This window comes from Cucurbita pepo, chromosome LG08 (assembly GCF_002806865.2).
Source record: "Cucurbita pepo subsp. pepo cultivar mu-cu-16 chromosome LG08, ASM280686v2, whole genome shotgun sequence".
NCBI classification, from domain to species: domain Eukaryota; kingdom Viridiplantae; phylum Streptophyta; class Magnoliopsida; order Cucurbitales; family Cucurbitaceae; genus Cucurbita; species Cucurbita pepo.
In genome coordinates, this window is record NC_036645.1 from 6434737 (window position 1) to 6453413 (window position 18677).

General features: G+C 36.3%; 4 protein-coding genes across 5 annotated transcripts in view; 2 read left to right on the forward strand and 2 right to left on the reverse strand.

Moving 5' to 3' along the window:
- Window positions 1-774, reverse strand: part of LOC111800597 (plant UBX domain-containing protein 8-like) — a 4957-nt gene extending 4183 nt beyond the window's left edge. Inside the window, exons 1-2 of the mRNA XM_023684368.1 lie at window positions 610-774; window positions 45-115 (exon numbers count right to left, since the gene is read on the reverse strand). Coding sequence (XP_023540136.1) covers window positions 45-115; window positions 610-693 — 155 coding nt within the window. The 5' untranslated portion in view covers window positions 694-774. The remainder of the gene's footprint in view (window positions 1-44; window positions 116-609) is intronic.
- Window positions 775-3453: 2679 nt separating this feature from the next.
- LOC111800137 (zinc finger protein ZAT2-like) lies at window positions 3454-4008 on the forward strand. Its single transcript, XM_023683725.1, has one exon. The coding sequence runs from the start codon at window positions 3454-3456 to the stop codon at window positions 4006-4008; it is 555 nt and encodes a 184-aa protein (XP_023539493.1).
- Window positions 4009-6129: 2121 nt separating this feature from the next.
- Window positions 6130-9060, reverse strand: LOC111800505 (WPP domain-interacting protein 2-like). 2 transcript variants are annotated; one of them, XM_023684227.1, is made up of 3 exons: window positions 8752-9060; window positions 7447-8633; window positions 6130-7125 (listed from the first exon to the last, which is right to left on the reverse strand). In XM_023684227.1, the coding sequence occupies exons 2-3, from the start codon at window positions 8552-8554 to the stop codon at window positions 6455-6457; spliced, it is 1779 nt and encodes a 592-aa protein (XP_023539995.1). In that variant the 5' UTR covers window positions 8555-8633; window positions 8752-9060; the 3' UTR covers window positions 6130-6454. The 2 variants fall into 2 exon arrangements, with proteins under 2 accessions (XP_023539995.1, XP_023539994.1); XM_023684226.1 differs by having other exon boundaries at window positions 7447-8639.
- Window positions 9061-13387: 4327 nt separating this feature from the next.
- On the forward strand, window positions 13388-17235 carry LOC111799805. Its single transcript, XM_023683285.1, has one exon. The coding sequence runs from the start codon at window positions 14108-14110 to the stop codon at window positions 17072-17074; it is 2967 nt and encodes a 988-aa protein (XP_023539053.1). The 5' UTR covers window positions 13388-14107; the 3' UTR covers window positions 17075-17235.
- The last annotated feature ends 1442 nt before the right edge of the window (window positions 17236-18677 follow it).

The window sequence follows — 18677 nt, forward strand, 5'->3', positions numbered from 1 at the left end:
GGGGGGGGGGGAAATCATGGAGTGATACGGAACTAGTAGCATACTTTACGGACGAACTTCTATCTCCTTCATTGAAATATGCATTCACAGCAGCATTGAGATCATCACCATGTGCCTAAATGTAACACCAGAAAAACAAATTGATTGAAGCAATTGTTACAACCAAAAAAGAATTCCATTTCGTCATCAATGCAAAACATTTGTATTCTCCTAATCTTCACTATCATCTGCGCCAGAAAAATGCACACAACGAATTGCCAGCAAATAACTAAGAAACCAAAACATTCCAAATTTAACTAGAAATTCACCACCCACATATTCATAGCAGAAATTTAACCCCAAAAAGAAAAACCCTAAAATCAAAGTCCAGCAAAAAGAAGTATACTAAACACTCCCATTAACCAACCACAAAATCAGCTTCAGAAGCAATAACCTAAACCTAAAGGTCCTAAAATCGACATCAACAGTCTAGCACCAGCATAACAAACATCTAAGCTGAGGCAAAATCAGCACCTTCCCTCGAAGAACCAAGAGAGACCAACCCGATTCCAAGAAATAAATGGGGCATCGGAAAACAAATAGAAAAAAAGAAAAAAAGAAAAAAAAAACCTCGAGCTTTTGAACGGCGATCGCTTCGGAGGCTCCCGTGACGCCGATGAAAGTATCAATTGCTTCCCGAGAAGGCATCGCCATAGAAATTAGAGATTAGAGAGAAATTGGAGAAGGGGAAGATGATCGGAGGAGTATAATAAAAAGAATAATAATAAAAAAAATAAAAAAAATGAGATGAAAACGCTGGAAAGGAAACGTAACGGACAATTAACCTAGACACGTGTTCTTCTACACCATGTAGACTCCCAAATTTCTCCCATCTTACATTTTTATTTTATTTTCTACTTGTATTTTGTATTATGTATTATGTATTATCTTCTCAAGGGCAGGACCAGAGGCTTGGATATACGTCATTAAGCCGAACACAACACGATTTCAAGTTGGCTGACTCACTCGATTTCAAGCCACTTCTAATTTTATCGGTGCTTGAAACAATTTATTATTCTCTATACGATTATGCACACGATTTTATCTGAATGTTGGTACTTCCCTATTCTCGGCCTATCATTCCAACAAAATCCCGTACCAACTAATACTTCAGAAATCAATCACTTTCAAATGATTTTAGATTTTCCCTTTGCACATTTATCATTCTCTAATATTTAATTTCTAATTGTTTTCGTACTATTAAAAGTTACGGACATCAACTATAAGGTTGCCGTACCAGAAAGTCTCAATTCAAATTGCAACATCACTTCAACAAATGAAAGGTAAACCAATCGAGAACTTATTCGTTAAAAAAAAAACAAAATTTAATTTCATAAAAGAAATATAAAAGTGGAATACATTTCCACAAATGTGCTTATTATGACACTATTTAAATGACGAAGAGATATTCTCGTATCGGCACCCAACAAATGTCGAAATTTCGAGGGTGGTTCTTTAGATAAGAGTTTGAAACGAAAACGGGTATTGAGTTTTCAAAACGTTGCATGCGTATGCATATGGGTGTTGGAGGAGTATCACGAGAGGACTAAGCTGAGGTGAATCTAGCTTAGTAAACTAACCAAAAAAACATATCCATATCACCAGACCGAAGGTGACTTCATGGTTCTAACATAGCAAAAGTTGCACAATGGCGACAAACTTTTGAACAATCGTTCTTGTTTTCAACACGAGAAAATATAATGTACATTAGAAAGGATGGACTGGGAAAATAACTAAACCATAATAACCCAATCCCGATGTGAAATTCTTAACCTTCCTTCTTCCAAATGTGATCTAAAACAATTTTTTATTAAAAACTCGACAAAGGCATTTTAAAATAATATTAAAAATTTAAGATCATATTAAAAATAAAGTATTAACTGTTTAAAATTTTATAGGGCAGCACAATTTTGTCAAAAGCTCGAGTGTAGTAACATCGAAATGATAATGGTTATCGATAGTATGCGATTAGCATCATCGGATGAACAAAAATCAGTTAAATCGAAAAGGATCAAGGGTTTATATATATTATTAGTTGGGTAGGTTTTTTTTTAAGAACTGAACATATTGTTCATTTCTGGTAGGACCTAAAACCATCCTCGCCTTGAATCTGTTCTTTTATTAAGTCAGAAGGAGTATCACTCTCATACAAATAATTTTATGTACACCACTTTTATACATACAAAAACTGTCAAGCTCATATTACTTTCGTAATGCTACACCACTTTCGAGAGTGGTATCAACTTCATATGCACTAATTAGTTTAGTCTCGAAACTGGTATCAACTTCATATGCACCAATTCGTTTGGTCCAGTTTATATTCATTTCTTCCATATTTCGAGATAAAACCATCATAAGATAAAATAGACAATGGTTTTCTATTTATACAAATCACAACGTCCATCACCATCAACTAAATCCAATAAACTTAGGGCAGGTAAGACAATTCTTTTAATTTTTTTTAAAAAAATGAGAAAAACTATACAAAATTTAGAGTATAAAGATTGAATTAGTCTCCATTTTTTATTTTTTATTTTTAAATTTGATTTTAGCTATATTAAAAAAACTAACCTCTATATATATATATATATATTTCAAATATTAAATTAGAATCCACAATTTCAAATTAACGATTATATCTCACCAATTAAAATAATATACACCAAATTTTAAAATAAAATTTAGAGTATAAAGGTTGAATTATTCCCAATTTTTTTATTTTTTTTATTTGATTTTAGCTCTATTAATTTATCTTTATAAAAAAAAACTAACCCAAAATTAAAATAATATTATACTCCAAATTAATGATTCAAATCAAATATATTATTTTGTTTTTTCAAATACTAAATTAGAATCCACCCCAATTTCAAATTAATATACACCAAAATTTAAAATAAATTATCTTTATATCTTAGTTTTATATTAATTAATTTATAAATTTTGGTCATTTAAAATATTTTAATAAAGAAATTCACTAATTATTTTTTTTAAAAAAAAAATATACCAGTCTATTATATTAAATAAGCTCAAAAGCTCAAAATAATTTATTCAAATTAGTTAAATAAACTCGATATTTAAGTTAATAGCTCCGATCCTGATTGGGTCACTATTTCAAATCTTTTAANAAAAAAAAAAAAAAAAAAAAATATATATATATATATATTTTCATAAAAATATATTGAATAAATTAAAAAAGATATTTGATGAGTTTCCAAATATTGGGGTTTGAAATGTAATTTGGTTACGTGAACAGCTAAGGAAATCAAAATATAAATGTGAGATTTGTATCCTTTGTTAAGCTCCCACCTTTAATAGACAAAAACAAGCTTCCATAAATCTCGATTCAGTCAGCGTTTCTTCTTCAATTTCCTCTCACACCACTCTTAGCTCCGGGAAGGTTTTGGAGTAGGTCCGATGGGAAAGCGGAAAGCAGCGGACGGTGACGGCGACTGTGATGGAAGTGATCGTAAGAACAGATTCAAATGCGGCTTCTGCGGGAGCGAGTTCAGATCGGAGAAGGCGCTGCATGGTCATATGAGGTCTCATCCTGAGCGGAATTGGAGGGGAATGAATCCGCCAGTTTCCGCCGCTGCTGTTACTGCTACCGGAAGCTTCTCGTCGTCCTCCTCCTCTTCTGGCGGCGTTGATCATGAGGTTCGCGATCGGGATTGTTATAGTCCGTTATTAACCTGGTCTACCACCGCCTGTAGAGGACGGAGGCCTATTGGCTCCAGCAGCTCTGCTTCTTCTGGTGTTGTTGATGCCACTGACACTGGGAAAGAGAACACGGACGCGCTTTTGAGGAACGAATATCCGTGCGATTTCTGCGGCGAAGCGTTTGCGTCTCCACAGGCATTGGGAGACCACAAGTCTAGCTGCCCCTGCAAACCTACAGAAAATGGACCACAAGAAACTAAGCTACTCGGCTTTGATCTCAACGAGCTGCCTCCAGAGGACGGTGAAGCATGAGGTATTCGATCAGGAACTAATAGCTCAAAAACTGAAACCCTTAGCTGTGTTGATTGCATTTTTTTTTTTTGTGTTCATTCATTGCTGTTTGTTTAGTCTATTGATTCATTGATTGATATATGTCTGATCTAAATGCATAATGTTTGCATTTTATGATAATATATATAGCTACATCATAACTAAATTTTGAGTTGTGTAACGGCTCTAAAATCTCGACTTTGTATCTGATAGTTACTAGGGTATCTGATATTCTCGAACCATATCATAACCAAAGTTCTGAACAAGATAATTCATTTGAAACTCTAGGTGGTTTTAAAATTACGAGGAAAGTTAGCCGAGGAAATTAACATACTAGGTAGGAAGAGACGGAGATTATACAATTCGTATAAAAAAATTTGATTATTAGTTTTGAATTTTATTATTGTTGGTGTCTTTGAATCTAGCTAGTTGGACTAAGTCGGAGAATCATAGAGATTTGGAGCTCAAAAATGAGATAAAGGAGGTCGAAGCCTGTTGTAGTTGACCTGTAACAGCTTAAACTCACCATTAGCCGATATTGTCCACTTTAGTCCATCATGGATCGTCATTAACCTTAGGGTTTTAAGACGTGTCTGCTAGGGAGAGGTTTCCACACCCTTATAAGGAGATGCTCCATTCCCCTCTCCAACCCTTATACAAGACACTTTGTTTCCCTCTCCAACCCTTATACAAGACACTTTGTTTCCCTCTCCAACCCTTATAAGACACGTTTTAAAAGTCTTAAGAGGACAATATCTGTTAGCGTTGGACTTGGACTATTACACGACTCATATTCAATCCACATTTGTGATGGCTAAGACTTGATCGGGGAGACCATGCATGGCCATGAAAGGTCAAGCTGTAGCAGGTTTTGTAACTGAGACAGCAGAAATTCACGTAACCAGGCAAGTGGCGATCTTCCACCTGAAGAGGCACAATAGTTGAGGTATAGAGCTGTATGGTATGTCTGATAAGTTATTCTCTTCCTTTCCTCAAATGCCTTACCCCTAATGAAGCTCAATATGTCATGTGATAACTCTATGAGGGAATGTGTGGCCATCATTCTGGAGGCCGATCTTTGGTCTAAAGGTACTATGACTATGACAAGGGTACTATTGGCCCACTATGTTGAAGGATGCAATAAGTTTGTAACCCCTGTGACCAATGATCTCTAAGCCTATGGCACGATATCGTGCACCTCGAACAATCAAACCATGTTTTCACTGTCATTCGGAGTCTGAGACGGTCATCTATGGTTGAACAGTTAAACTCAGATGTGAACATCGAGAAACAACAGATCTTCATGTGCTAAATAGAAAAACTAAGTTGCTCGATGTTATAATTCAAAGTATGTGTGCGGCGTTTCAAAGAGGGGAGCTTGGTTCTTAGACAGATTATATGCTAAATATTAAGAATCTAAGTCATGATCAGGCTAGGAACCTATGAATTGGCAAACTTGGACAGAAAGAGCATGCCTCCTCTAATGTTATCATTAGTGAATCATTCGTAGTCTCATGTATGTTCTTCTATATAATACCCGAGTAATTTGTTTTATCTGTGAAGTTCAATCAAGTTAGCGTGAGTGAGAACAAACCATCCAAAGATACAAAAGTTACCATTACAACAAAGATATGAACACGATACAAAGACAACGAACAAAAGAGCAGAACTAAAGAAACACATACAAGATGATGATCATGACTCAAAGACAGAGTCATTAAGGACCTCTCTAGAGACGTTCTCTAAGGAATCACAGATATAGTTCAAACCGATCGAAACAATTCAATCTTTTCAGATTCGACACCTAATGGATAAATATTTACATCATTTTGTTTTCCAGAAGTAGAGAGTTCTCAAACTAGGAGTCTTGTTAGTGACAGTGGCACAACATTTTCAAGAAAGAACAAGAGAGTTTAACCATTTTCCAGACCAATTGCTCCCAAAGTAAAACAAGAATCTACCAAACGTATCAGTGCACAGTATCATACCTTCAAAATCTTACAATAGTATTAAACTGCTAGTATGCCTGCAATTTCTTGAATTCATCACAATATCGTCCCAATGAACTCGACCCGTGCAATAATATCAATATCGTATAGTTCATTCATTAAAGCTTACAAGTAGTTTATAGAAATATATAGTCTCAAGGAATGAATGCATGTGATTCATCGAGAGGTTCCAATCTGTTTAGATACTGTACTGATTGTCTATCAAAAATCATGACTACAACAACAGTTACAAGAGAGAAATAAAAAAAGAAACCCATTAAACAACTTACAACTGAGATTCCTACATGCCCCTGCCTTTCCCCTCTCTCTCTCTCTCTTTTTCTTTTTTTGTTCTTTTATCTAAGCAAAATGATGAAAACTGTTCGGTTTGAACATTGTTCAATCCACAAAATATATGTATTCTCCTTTTCTAGGCTTAATTATGTTGGTACATCTAATCCAGCAGGTGAAGGCATTTGCAAGACAAAAAGCCAAAGAACGAGGAACAAGAGTATCAACTGCACAAATGCACAAGAACTAACCTTGAATACTTCCCAACGTGTCGTCGAAACCTCCTTGGTTTCCGATACATCATCACATGATTGTTTCTTAAGCGTTGTAGCTTTGCTTTCAGCTTCTTTAGGTCTGTTCATCATCTCTACTTGTTCGTCAGCAAAGACATGTTTTTCACCATCAATTATTGTTTCACATTGTAACTTCTCAATTGCTCTTGTTATTGCCAAATATTCAATTTCTGCTTCAATTCTTTGCCTAAAAAACCTCTCAAACTCCTCATCTGTTTCTCTAACTTCCTCTTTGTGTGAATTTCTGGTGTTGATGGAGGATTCCAGTTCAGCTACTCGGGATTCCTTCGATTTGAGTATCGCCATTGTCTCTTCTAATTCGGTTTCCAATAATTTTACCTTTCCTGTCAAGCCTAGAACTGTGACTTCAAAAGAACTTGAAGCAGCCTTTCCTGTGCCCATTTGGAAAGATAAACTAGTTTTATGTGTTTCTAGGTTGTCAAACACAAAACTTGAAGGTTCAGCGTCATTGAATATGCTCGAAGATCGTATCTCGTCCTTCCCAATCTCCCCTAGCTTTTTGATTTCTGGAAAGTATAGTATAGCATTATTAGAACTCAACTCAAAATACCAAATAAGCTGACAGGGTATGCATTCAGCAAGAAACAACCAGATCAGATGGATAAAAACTAAGGTGAAACTGTAACAAATGAGACAAAACTTTGTTAGATTAATAGAATTTAGCATTAAAAAACGTAACGTCCTATCCAAATCGAAATCACGAGCTGATCGAGCAGTCGGACAGTTCATTGAGCCAATTTTAAGTCATTACTTCATTCTCAGTTCATTAAGGCTCAAAGAAGTTCATAATAACACCTAACAATCCCATTTAAAAAGGGTATAGAAACCTTTTTCAAGAGCATGTTGGGCAGACTGGAGGCTGAGAATAGACTCCTCCATGGGATCCTTATTCAATGGTGACCAGTGATTCCTATCCTTTTCTTCCTTAACATCAAACGACACGTTCGTAGTTAAATTATCTTGAGTAACATCTTCAGCTTCGACCTCATCCTCTTTCCTATACGCAGTTTCGACTTCTTCACTAAACTGTTGATCACCTGCATAAGCTCCATCACTGTTGTCTCCATCATCTGTAACAGATCTTTCATTTTGGTTTCCATTGCTAGCACTAGCACTAGCACCAGCAACGTTGCCCTGCCGAAAGACAAAGCACGAGCTCCTCGAGTCGGACTCGATGCTAGACTGAGAATTCTCCTTCTCAACTTTGATTCTTTCTCCTCCTCCTCTTGCCTTTTTACTGCCTTCAACACGTCCCTTTCCCTGATTACCCTTTTGACCAGAACCGCCTGTACTTTTCCCATTCATACTCTTTATCCTGTTCTTTTCCCTCACATGTCCTAACACAGCATTCAAATCGTACCTCGCCTTCGGAGCACTGGCTGCTGTCGACGATTTACTGCTCCGATCTTCGCTGTTTTCAGAATCCGTGCCATGATTAAAAGCAGACCCCATAGCAAACCTGGAATTAGAACTAGAACCATGGAGAGCCAATCCATCGACATTTCCGATATTCCTCAATGGGGTTATAGATCCAACAGAACCTTCATTATTTTGCTTAGTTTCGGTCGGAGAAAGTTGAGGTTTAATCGGATTCCCGGAAGCGGATAGCGCACGCTTCAGAATTTTACTAGTATCTTCACTTGAATTCATATCCTTTATAAAATCTCTAGGAATCCGCTTCCATTTCTTCAATCCATAACCTTTTGTTAGTGGAGAAGGAATATCGGGAGGCGAATTCGCAGCTACTCCACTTAAATCCTTCCCCTCAGCAGCAGCAGAAACCGATCCCATGGCATCAAAAGCATTTTGAGCAGCACAAGAGTGGTGAGCATCATTAGCAGAAGTGCCATTAGTTCTGATTCGGCTAACATCATCAAAATGAATAGCATCCTGGTTCACTTCATTGTCTTCCACCGATTCGCTTTCAAAATCCATAAAAAGAAAACCCCACAGTGCTCGGAAATGTCAGTGAGATCAAGACAACAAGAATCCCTCCGCCGCAGCCGCAGCCGCACTGAATCTTAAGAACAAAAGGAAAGAATCAAAAACAAATAAAACCCAGATGCCAGAAAAGAACAGGGGAATGGATAGTGGGTCGATGGGGGAATTCAATAAGAGGAAAGGAAACGTACCTTCAAAGCCCCCCACCTCTATCCAAAAGTAGAAGATATTGAAGAGGGGATTGGAAAGAGAGAGAGGGGTGAAGAATTAAGGGGCAATTGGAAACCCTAAATCATGGAGGAAATTGAAGGAAACCAAATCATGGGTGAAGAAGAACAGAGGAGAAAATCAAAAAAAAAAAAAGAAAGAAAAGGGAAATTTGTTGGAAAGAAAACGAGCTAGAACGTGGAGGAGAGTGATTGGGGCCACATGGCTTACAGTCGGCCGGCTCAATCACCACACAGCACACACCCATACAGGTCGGCCGCTCTTCGCCGTCTGATCCTTCTCCACCTGTGACTGATTGCCTTTCATAATAATATTTATTATTATTTCTTTCAATTCTTTTATTTACAAAAATATATATATATATATATATAAATATATTTATAGAGTTTTAAATTTTTTTAAATTTATTTAACGAGAGCTGTAAATTTTGTTTAGGTCAGCTTATTATTGAAGGTTTTTAAATAATTAAAAACTAATATACAGTGCTAGGTAACTCTAATATATATATAGTGAAATAATTAAAAATATAGGTCAATTGTTATAAAATATTTTTAATTAAGGGATAAGAAATTCGAGTCTCCCAGTAAAATAATTTTTTTTTTTTTTTTTGTACAACTTTTAGAATTTGATGAATTTTAAAAGGATTAATTTATATAAAGAAAAGTTTGTAGATACATTTGTAACAATCTTAATATTAAAGGGTAGTTTATGCAATTTGTATAAAGTTATAACTTCCTTTCTCTCATTTTTACGGTTGAGCTTTTCGATGTGAAACAAAAAAGTACAAAACCATAACTTTACTTTTACCCCTTCCCAAATAAAATGGGTTTTTAATAAATGCCTCAAATCTTCGCATTATTTATTTACATAGATGAGATACGAAACTTTATTAGATTAAATAGGTTAAATTGCTAATTTGTTTAGGATTTAATTCCATTTTTATGTTAAAGTTTAGATTTTGTTTAGGGTTATTTTGATTAAATATGACGAGTATTCAAATAAAATTAACGTTGTAGAAAAAACGAGTGAATTCTGGTGACCAACTCTTTGTTCAATCAATTCGGTTTTCAACTCCTATAGAAGTTGTCATTTGAGATTTAGCATGTGTATCATGTGTTAGGAGGGTTTCCACTATAGACAACTCATCCAAACGCCATCGTGTAATGTTTGTCGGTGAAGAGAAAAAAAACTATCAGAGAGGAAAGAACGAAATCGAATAAATGAGCAAATAAGGATGTTAATTAAGCCGGGTTAGATCAAACCCAACCCACATCCAGACTCCAACTTCTAGCTAAGACAGTTTAGTCATGTTCGAGCCAACCCATCAAACCATATAGGATGACTTGGCCTCCAAGCATTCGACATGGTCTAGCTCCCCACCTCCATTTGACTTGGTAGTGCACGTGTGTGTCTCGATAGCGATTTGATCTACTTTTGGTTGGCTCGACGAACTTATTTTGGGCCCGAGTTGCTCTATTTCTGACTTTTTTTTTTTTTTTTTTTTTTTTTTTTTTTTTTTTTTTTTTTTTTTGTCAATGTTTTGAAATGACCAAACAAATGTCATTATGGATATTGTTTTAGACCTTTAATAATATTTAGCAGTTCCTATGTTTGTCGGTAGTTAGGCTCTAAGCTCAATTTTGAATGCACAAAATATCACAGGTGAAATTGAACCACATGAACTTGAACGTTCAAATAAAAAGCTTATAAACACAAAACTGAGCTTGAGCGTTAAAGTGGGCTCCTATTGTTCGTCTGCTAGCTAATTGGATGAAATTGTACGTGACATGAATAAACATATTTTGTGGTTGTTTATTATGTGTTATTATATGGATATGATTATGTAAGTTCTATTTGATTTATTGTACTTCCATGTATGTAAATCTCATGACCATAATGATATAACTCTATGTGTGATTCTCGAGGCACCATACATTAATATATGTTATAAAGTAGGAGTGAAATATTAAGATTATAATAAAGAAGTATTGTATGCATCACCCTACATAACCATAATTTTTTATGCGGGATCTCATGCATGTTGTACATACGTTGAACATGAACAAACCTAGAGTTAATGAAAACGAGATATTCTTTTAGTGGGTCCACATGCATGTCAGTAGGTCATGTGTAGAGAAATACTATGCATTTAAACCCACTAAAAAAATACAACTTTACATCCGATCAAACTTGAAATTGTAACTGTATGTATTTGCATTTTTTCAATTACAATAGTGGGATAACTTACCGAGTATTTTCTTATTATTTATTAAAAAAAAAAACTTTGAAAATATGGTGCATGAGAATATTCTCAAAAACAAGAAATTTGATTGGGCCGGGTCATTAATCGCTGGTAATGGCCCACCTCTTCTTTGTTAATTCCAATATCCAAAATATTCCAATTTTTATTTAAATATTAATATTAATAATTTATTTATTTATTTATTTATAAAGATTCCCTACCTGTCTCTAAAATTAATTGAAAATAATAGTAAAAAATTTACGACACAGCTTAAATAATTTCAAGAAAAGGGTCTGAAGAAACGCCTTTTTGCAGTTTTAGCCGGTTTCCAATGTTATAACTTTACAAACCAACCCCTCATTTTTCATCAAATTATTCTTTTGGCATGACAATATTTATTTAAGTAAATACATTTTAATTGTCAAACTAATTTTAAAAAAGAAAATAAATAAATAATAATAGAATTGTACTTATTGAATTATTATATATTTTTATATAAAAAGTTGTAATAAAATAAAACATAAATATCTTTAAAATCTCATATATTCTCTTAGTCTTTTTATGGATGGCCTACATCTTAAAATATTTACATTATTTATTTAGAATCTACTTCTATTATAATAATGATAATAATAATAATAAACCTAATTAATATTAAATAAATAAATCAAATTTTACTAGCTTTATTTTCCAACTACTCCTACCATATTTATGACAAATAAATATACGGAGACTCGGTAATACTTTGATGGATTAAATACGCATACACACAAAGTAAATATGCAATATAATTGAGGGATTTAAAGTCGTTCAAAACAGGAACATCTGTGACCAAGTCTTCATAAATGGATCATTTAACCGATAGCCTGAAATTAGTAACCAAAACATATGATTTTAGTCTATGACAATGATGGTACAATCAACTCTGGATCAGTAATTGTTATAATTCTATTTAACAAATATCATATCTTGTGTAAAAAATCCTATAAACATTTCGAAACAACATTTTCACGTGTTGACGACTATTCTAACAAACCTAAATAAGAAAATATATATATATATATATATATATATATTATTTTAATGGGAGAAATATGGAGCAATTCTATCCCTGCCCTTCTCATGTGCAGCTTACAGTAGTACTGCATAGTTTAGCAGATAGACATTTATAAAATGCAGGGCCCCTCATAAAAAAATAAAATAAAATGATTTAAATAGTACAACACAATATTATAAACTATTTTCTTATAATAATAACCTTCCATTTATAAATTCTTTTAATAGATGTTAAAAAAATGTAAATAAGAAATCTACTAATTGGATTATTTGGTTCATTTAAGTACAATAATATGAATATAATTAAAGTAGAAGATGTGGTATTAACACTGTTCATACGCCTCGTAATCAACTTAAACCAAGAAAGTTGGGTTAAATAGGTTTGAAAATCGAAAATTTGAGTCGGTTCGTGGGTTGAATTTTTTTTTGGTCGGATAAGCCCGATCGTCAAAAAATTAGATTATAATCCAATCTAACCTTATCCTATTTTTTAAATTATTATGAAAATTAATATTATTTTATATGTTAGTGATAAGTGTGACAATTTTATGAGATTTTAGTTATTAAAATTTTATTTAGAATTATTGATATTCTTAAACTTTTATATTCTCAAAATTTATTAACTTATTAAATATAAAATTATTATTTCATAGTCTAATAATTAAAAGCATATACACTATATTGAAAAAAAATGTAATTTTGATCGCATATCTAATATATAAACTTTTGTGATCAAAATTTAAAATATTTATTTTAATCCTTATTTTTTAAAATTACATAATTAGTCCTATTTACTTGTCATTTTCTATTATTAAGATTAATTTAAGTGGTAATTCTTTTTTCATTTATTATTGTGGGTCCCAACATTAAATGAATATCAATTAAAAGATTGTTTTGTACATCTAGAGCAATTTTATATTTACATTTTCATCTTATTATATATATTATGCGAGAGAAGGAAATCAGTCTAAAGTTGGATCCAAGTCGAGATTAAGTGGGGGAGAGTGTCACAATCTAAGAAGTGAGTGTGCCTCAACTTGAAAGACGATAACTAAGTTAAGAAGGAGAGAATGTCACAACCTAACTATGAGAATAAGACGTGTCCATCACATAGAGTATATGGGATAATGTAATAATATATTTAAATACATTTAAAAATTTGTATTTAATAACTGGAGGAGGGAAAGAAAAAAAGGGTTGCTATCAAACAATCTCTTACTGAGCATCTGGTTCAGTTGGACTGGTGTTGTGGGTACAATTACCATGAAATTTTGTCAGCTCAATCTTAGCCGTTGAAATCAAATTCATGATTCAAATTAGTTTCCCATCATCTTCACCAGCTGATCTGGTGAGTCTTGTTCAAGCTTTGAATATGGAAAGTTTGATCCAAAACCCACTTCCACAGCCATTGCCGCATCCATGGTTCCACTCCCAATGCCCCCTTTTTTCTCTCTGTTTTCTGACCAATCTTCGGTCTCTGTGACCCATTTCTTTGACCCTTCCTCCTCCTTTTCCCTTGCAAATACACGTAAAACAAAACCCTATTGCTCCATTTCGAGACGGGTTTTTCTTTATTTTATTCTCCCCATCTATGCCTCTCAACAAATCCTAAACTATTCCCACCCCCCACCTCTGTTTTTTTTATTCAAATGTACCTCAGATCCAACTTGTTCAACTTGTTTTACTCACAACGATAGAGGTGGGTTTCTTGTTCTTCTTCGTTTTTTTTTTCTTCCCTTGATGTGTCAATGAACCAGTGGCGTTCTGTAACTCTTATCTGGGTTTTTGTTTTTTGTGGGTTTTGATCAAGAAATGTGATTAATGATACCTGAAATCGAAAACCCATCTTCTGTTTTCGTGTTTTTGATTTGATTTTGAATTGTGGGTTTGGTTTCTTGCTTCCTGTCCTGTCATGGCTGTTGAACAGAGGAAGGCTCTGTTTCTTACTGTTGCATTCAACTTGAGTTGAAACCAGAGTGAATGAATTGAAGGTTTCTGGAGTTGGATCTGTTTTTAAAGCTATGGATTCTGATGGGGTTGATTCAGAATCTGCTCCGGCGAGATCCACCGGTCTCACCATTAAAATTGCTCCAAGTTCTGCAACTAAGCCGCCGGGAACTTTCCCGTCCGATTTGGCATTGCCGGACCTTAAAACCTCAATAGAGTCCTCACCTTATAACTCGCCTTCCCTTTTATCACCACCGTCGTCGGCGTTTGTTTCGGCTCTGCAGTCGCCGTACATTTCGCCGAGGGCAGTTATCCCAAAGACGGAAGCGAATCCGATACCGACGGATATCACGACGGCGCTGACTTGTTCCTCGCCGCCGATTTCGCATTCTGAGGATATTCCTAGTAGTTCCTACACGCCTCCGTCTGACCAATATGAATATTCCGATAACCCTTCTACTGATTCCAAGCTGCAATTTGTTGCATGCGTTCCTGTCCCGGACTCTGCTCCGCCGCGCATTTCGTTCTCCTTCCCTGTCCCTCGGATCTCCTTCGCCAAATGCGGCGGCCCCCTCTCCCCTGTTTCCACCTCTAAACTCAGAAGCTGTGATGTCTACATTGGCTTCCATGGCCAAGCTAATGGCCTAATACGCTTCTGTAAATGGCTCAAATCAGAACTTGAGCTTCAAGGGATTGCCTGCTTCATCGCCGATCGGTCCAAGTACTCCGATAATCAAAGCCACGAGATCGCCGACCGTGTTATCAGCTCCGTGACATTCGGAATTGTTGTCCTCACCAACTCCAAATTCCATAACCCTTTCACCTTGGAGGAGGTGAGATTCTTTTCACAGAAGAAGAACTTGATTCCATTGTTTTTCAACATGGAGTCGTCGGAGATCTCGAGCTTTCTCAGCTACAATTCCATGGATAAAGAGTTCAAAGAGACAGGGCAGGGATTGATGAAGTTCCATGAATACAAATTGGAGGCCAATGAAGGTAACTGGAGAAGCTGCATAGCTAAAGCAGCAGGGATTTTGAGAGCAAAACTTGGTAGGATGAGTACTGAAAGTGATGTTGAAAGATTTGAGGAGCTTCCATTTCCAAGAAACAGAAACTTTGTGGGGAGGGAGAAGGAGATTATGGAAATGGAAACCGCTCTGTTCGGTGGTCGAAGCTGTCATAAGCAAGACGGTGTGGTGTCTACGCCGATCGTCGAAGGCAATGGCAGCCAGCAATCCGAAGGCCTAGCCGATGAAGAAAGTGAGCCAGTCACTGTGAGGGGAAGTAGATTTATTAACTTGGAGATAGGAAGGTCTGATAATCCAACTTTGGAGACATGGGTTGAACCAGCTAAAGGAAGAAACTCATTCAAAAGATCAAAGCATAAGGAAATGGTAAAAACTGGGAATCACAAGAGCACTAGCAGCAGCATATTGTGCATCAATGGTGTCCCTGGCATTGGAAAGACAGAGCTAGCTCTGGAATTCGCTTATAGATACTCCCAACGGTACAAGATGGTTTTATGGGTCGGTGGCGAAGCTCGTTACTTTCGACAAAACATATTGAATCTATCTTTGAACTTAGGATTAGACATAAGTGCTGATGCTGAAAAAGATCGAGGACGATTTCGGAGTTTCGAGGAGCAAGAACTCGAGGCATTCAAACGAGTCAAGAGGGAGCTATTTGGAGACATGCCATACTTGTTGATCATTGACAATCTTGAGGCAGAGGAGGATTGGTGGGAAGGGAAAGATTTGAACGATTTGTTGCCGAGGAACACCGGGGGATCTCATGTGATCATCACGACGAGACTCTCAAAAGTGACGAGTTTTCGGATGATAAACATTCATCCATTGCCTTTGGCTGATGCTATGGTTTTGATGAGAGGAAGAAGGAAGAAAGAATACCCTTCTGAGGAATTGGAGTATCTCAGGAAGTTTGATGAGAAGCTTGGGAGGTTGACATATGGTCTTTGGGTGATTGGATCACTGCTTGGTGAGCTAGCTATCACCCCGTCTTCTCTTTTCGAAGCTATCGAGCAAGTCCCGGTTGATGAATCGTCTCCGTGCTCGTACATAAGTATAAACGAAGAGCATTACTGCAAAAACAATCCTTTCCTGATGAAGATCATTTACTTTTCCTTTTCAATCTTAGAGCAAACTAATGGACCTCTAGCATCAGGAATATTACTGGTTGGCGCTTGGTTCGCCCCAGCGCCTGTTTCGATATCGGTACTAGCCACAGCAGCAAAGGACATGGCTGTGTCAAGAAAAGGATTGAAAAAGTGGAGCCAATGCCTGAGTTTCATGTTTGGTTGTTGCTCCTCTTGTTTAGCTTCACAAGCTTGGAAAAGTGAGGAAGAATCTGCTCTTCTTCTAATCAAGTTCGGACTCGCCCGAAAAGCGAACAAGCAACCGGGTTGTTGGATCCAATTCCATCCCATAACTCAAGTGTTTGCTAAAAGAAAGGAAGGTTTATCAGCTGCTAAGTCCATAGTTCAAGGGATCAGGAAATCTAGCAGTAACACAATGGCTAACTTGGATCATTTATGGGCTTCTGCATTTCTCGTCTTCGGTTTCAAATCCGAACCTCCGTTCGTACAACTAAAGGCTATCGATATGGTCCTATACATAAAAAAAACAGCCCTCCCTTTGGCAATTCTGGCGTTCACGACATTTTCGAGGTGCAACTCGGCTCTAGAGTTGCTTAAGGTATGCACAAATGCACTTGAGGAAGTAGAGAAATCATTTGTATCTCAAATACAAGACTGGTGTGAAGGGTCATTATGTTGGAAAAAGAAGTTCCAAGGCAGGTACCAACGGGTCGATGAATACGTGTGGCAAGACGTGACATTGCTGAAAGCTACACTGCTCGAAACACGAGCAAAGCTACTGCTTAGAGGTGGACATTTCGACAGTGCGGAAGAGCTATGTAGAACTTGCATAAGTATAAGAACAGTCATGTTGGGACATAACCATGCCCAAACCTTGGCAGCTCAAGAAACGTTAGCGAAAATCGTTCGACTTCGAAGCAAGATCTGATGTAGTTAATAAATCCAAATACTTGGTAAACTAGTTTTGACAGTTCAGTAACCAAGTGTTGTATGTAAAATCAGATTTGTGGGTCATAAATTTAGTGTTTTTATGTGATTTTAGCTGAATTTGACACAAGAAATGGGATGAACAGAGACAGATTACTGCTTAACTTACAGTTGTTGATGAACAAAATGACAACATTAAAGAACAAATGGGAGGCCATGAGGAAGATGGGATAAGGCTTTTGGATGAATAAGACATTCATTTACTAATGGCTCAATGCTTTTCTTAATACTTGGTTCACAAATCATCTGCCCAAAACACACAGCAGAAAAAGGCTAATCTAAATCCATTCTCTAATAGCCACTTGCTCCACCATACAACTTATTAGTATAATATTGTCTACAACACTCACCCTTTTTCAATGGACTATCAACTATTCAATCATACACTACAATTTCGTAATTACTTATTCAAAACGTCTCGTACGGTAACTCAAGTTCATCACTAGCAAATATTATCTATTTTGGTCTGTTACGTATCGTCGTCAACCTTACTGTTTTAAAACGCGTTTGTTAGTAAGAAGTTTCTATACCCTTATAAGAAATGCTCCATTCCCCTCTCCACCGATGTTTGATCTCACAATTCACCTCCCTTAGGGACTTAGTGTCCTTGTTGGCACATCACTCGATGTCTGTCTCTAGTACCATTCGTAACAGCCCAAGCTCACCACTAACAAATATTGTCCACTTTGGACCATTACGTATCGTCGTCAGCCTCACAGTTTTAAAACGCGTCTGTTAGTAAGAGGTTTGCATACCCTTATAAGAAATGCTTCATTCCCCTCTCCAACCGATGTTTGATCTCACAATTCACTTCTCTTAGGGACCCAGTGTCCTTGTTGACACCTCGCTCGATGTTTGTGTCTGGTACCATTTATAACCGTCCAAGCCCACCACTAACAAATATTATCCATTTTGGACCGTTACATATCGTCGTCAGCCTCATGGTTTTAAAACATGTCCGCTAGTAAGAGTTTCCACACCCTTTTAAGGAATGGGACTCTCTAACCGATCTTGGATCTCACAATCCACCACTTTTGGGGCCCCAGCGTCATCGCTAGCACATTGTTTAGTATATATCTTTGATACCATTTGTAACAACTCAAGCCCACTACTAGCAAATATTATCCGCTTTGACCCGTTAAGTATCATCGTCAGTCTCACAGTTTAAAACACGTCTGCTAGTAAGAAGTTTTCACACTTTTATAAAAAATGTTTCGTTCCACTCTCGTCAATGAATAACTATTCTTTTTCACTTCAAACTGATACCAAACTTCATTTACTTTGGTACTGATAACTGGTGGCATCAGAGTGGGGCTGTTTTACTAATTTTGATGTAAATTTCGCCATAGAAAGGTAGTCAGTAATATGAATTGTTTGAGAGCCCCTGGAGTGGTCAATTGTTTAATCTTGCAAGCTTTTGAAGATCAGAGTAAGCCAAATGTGAAGTGGAAGCAAGGGGTCCAATTGCAAGCACTCCAGAGAGAGAGAGTTTTGGGAGGTGTCTAGATTTCACCATGAAAAGTATGTATTTATTAATCATACAC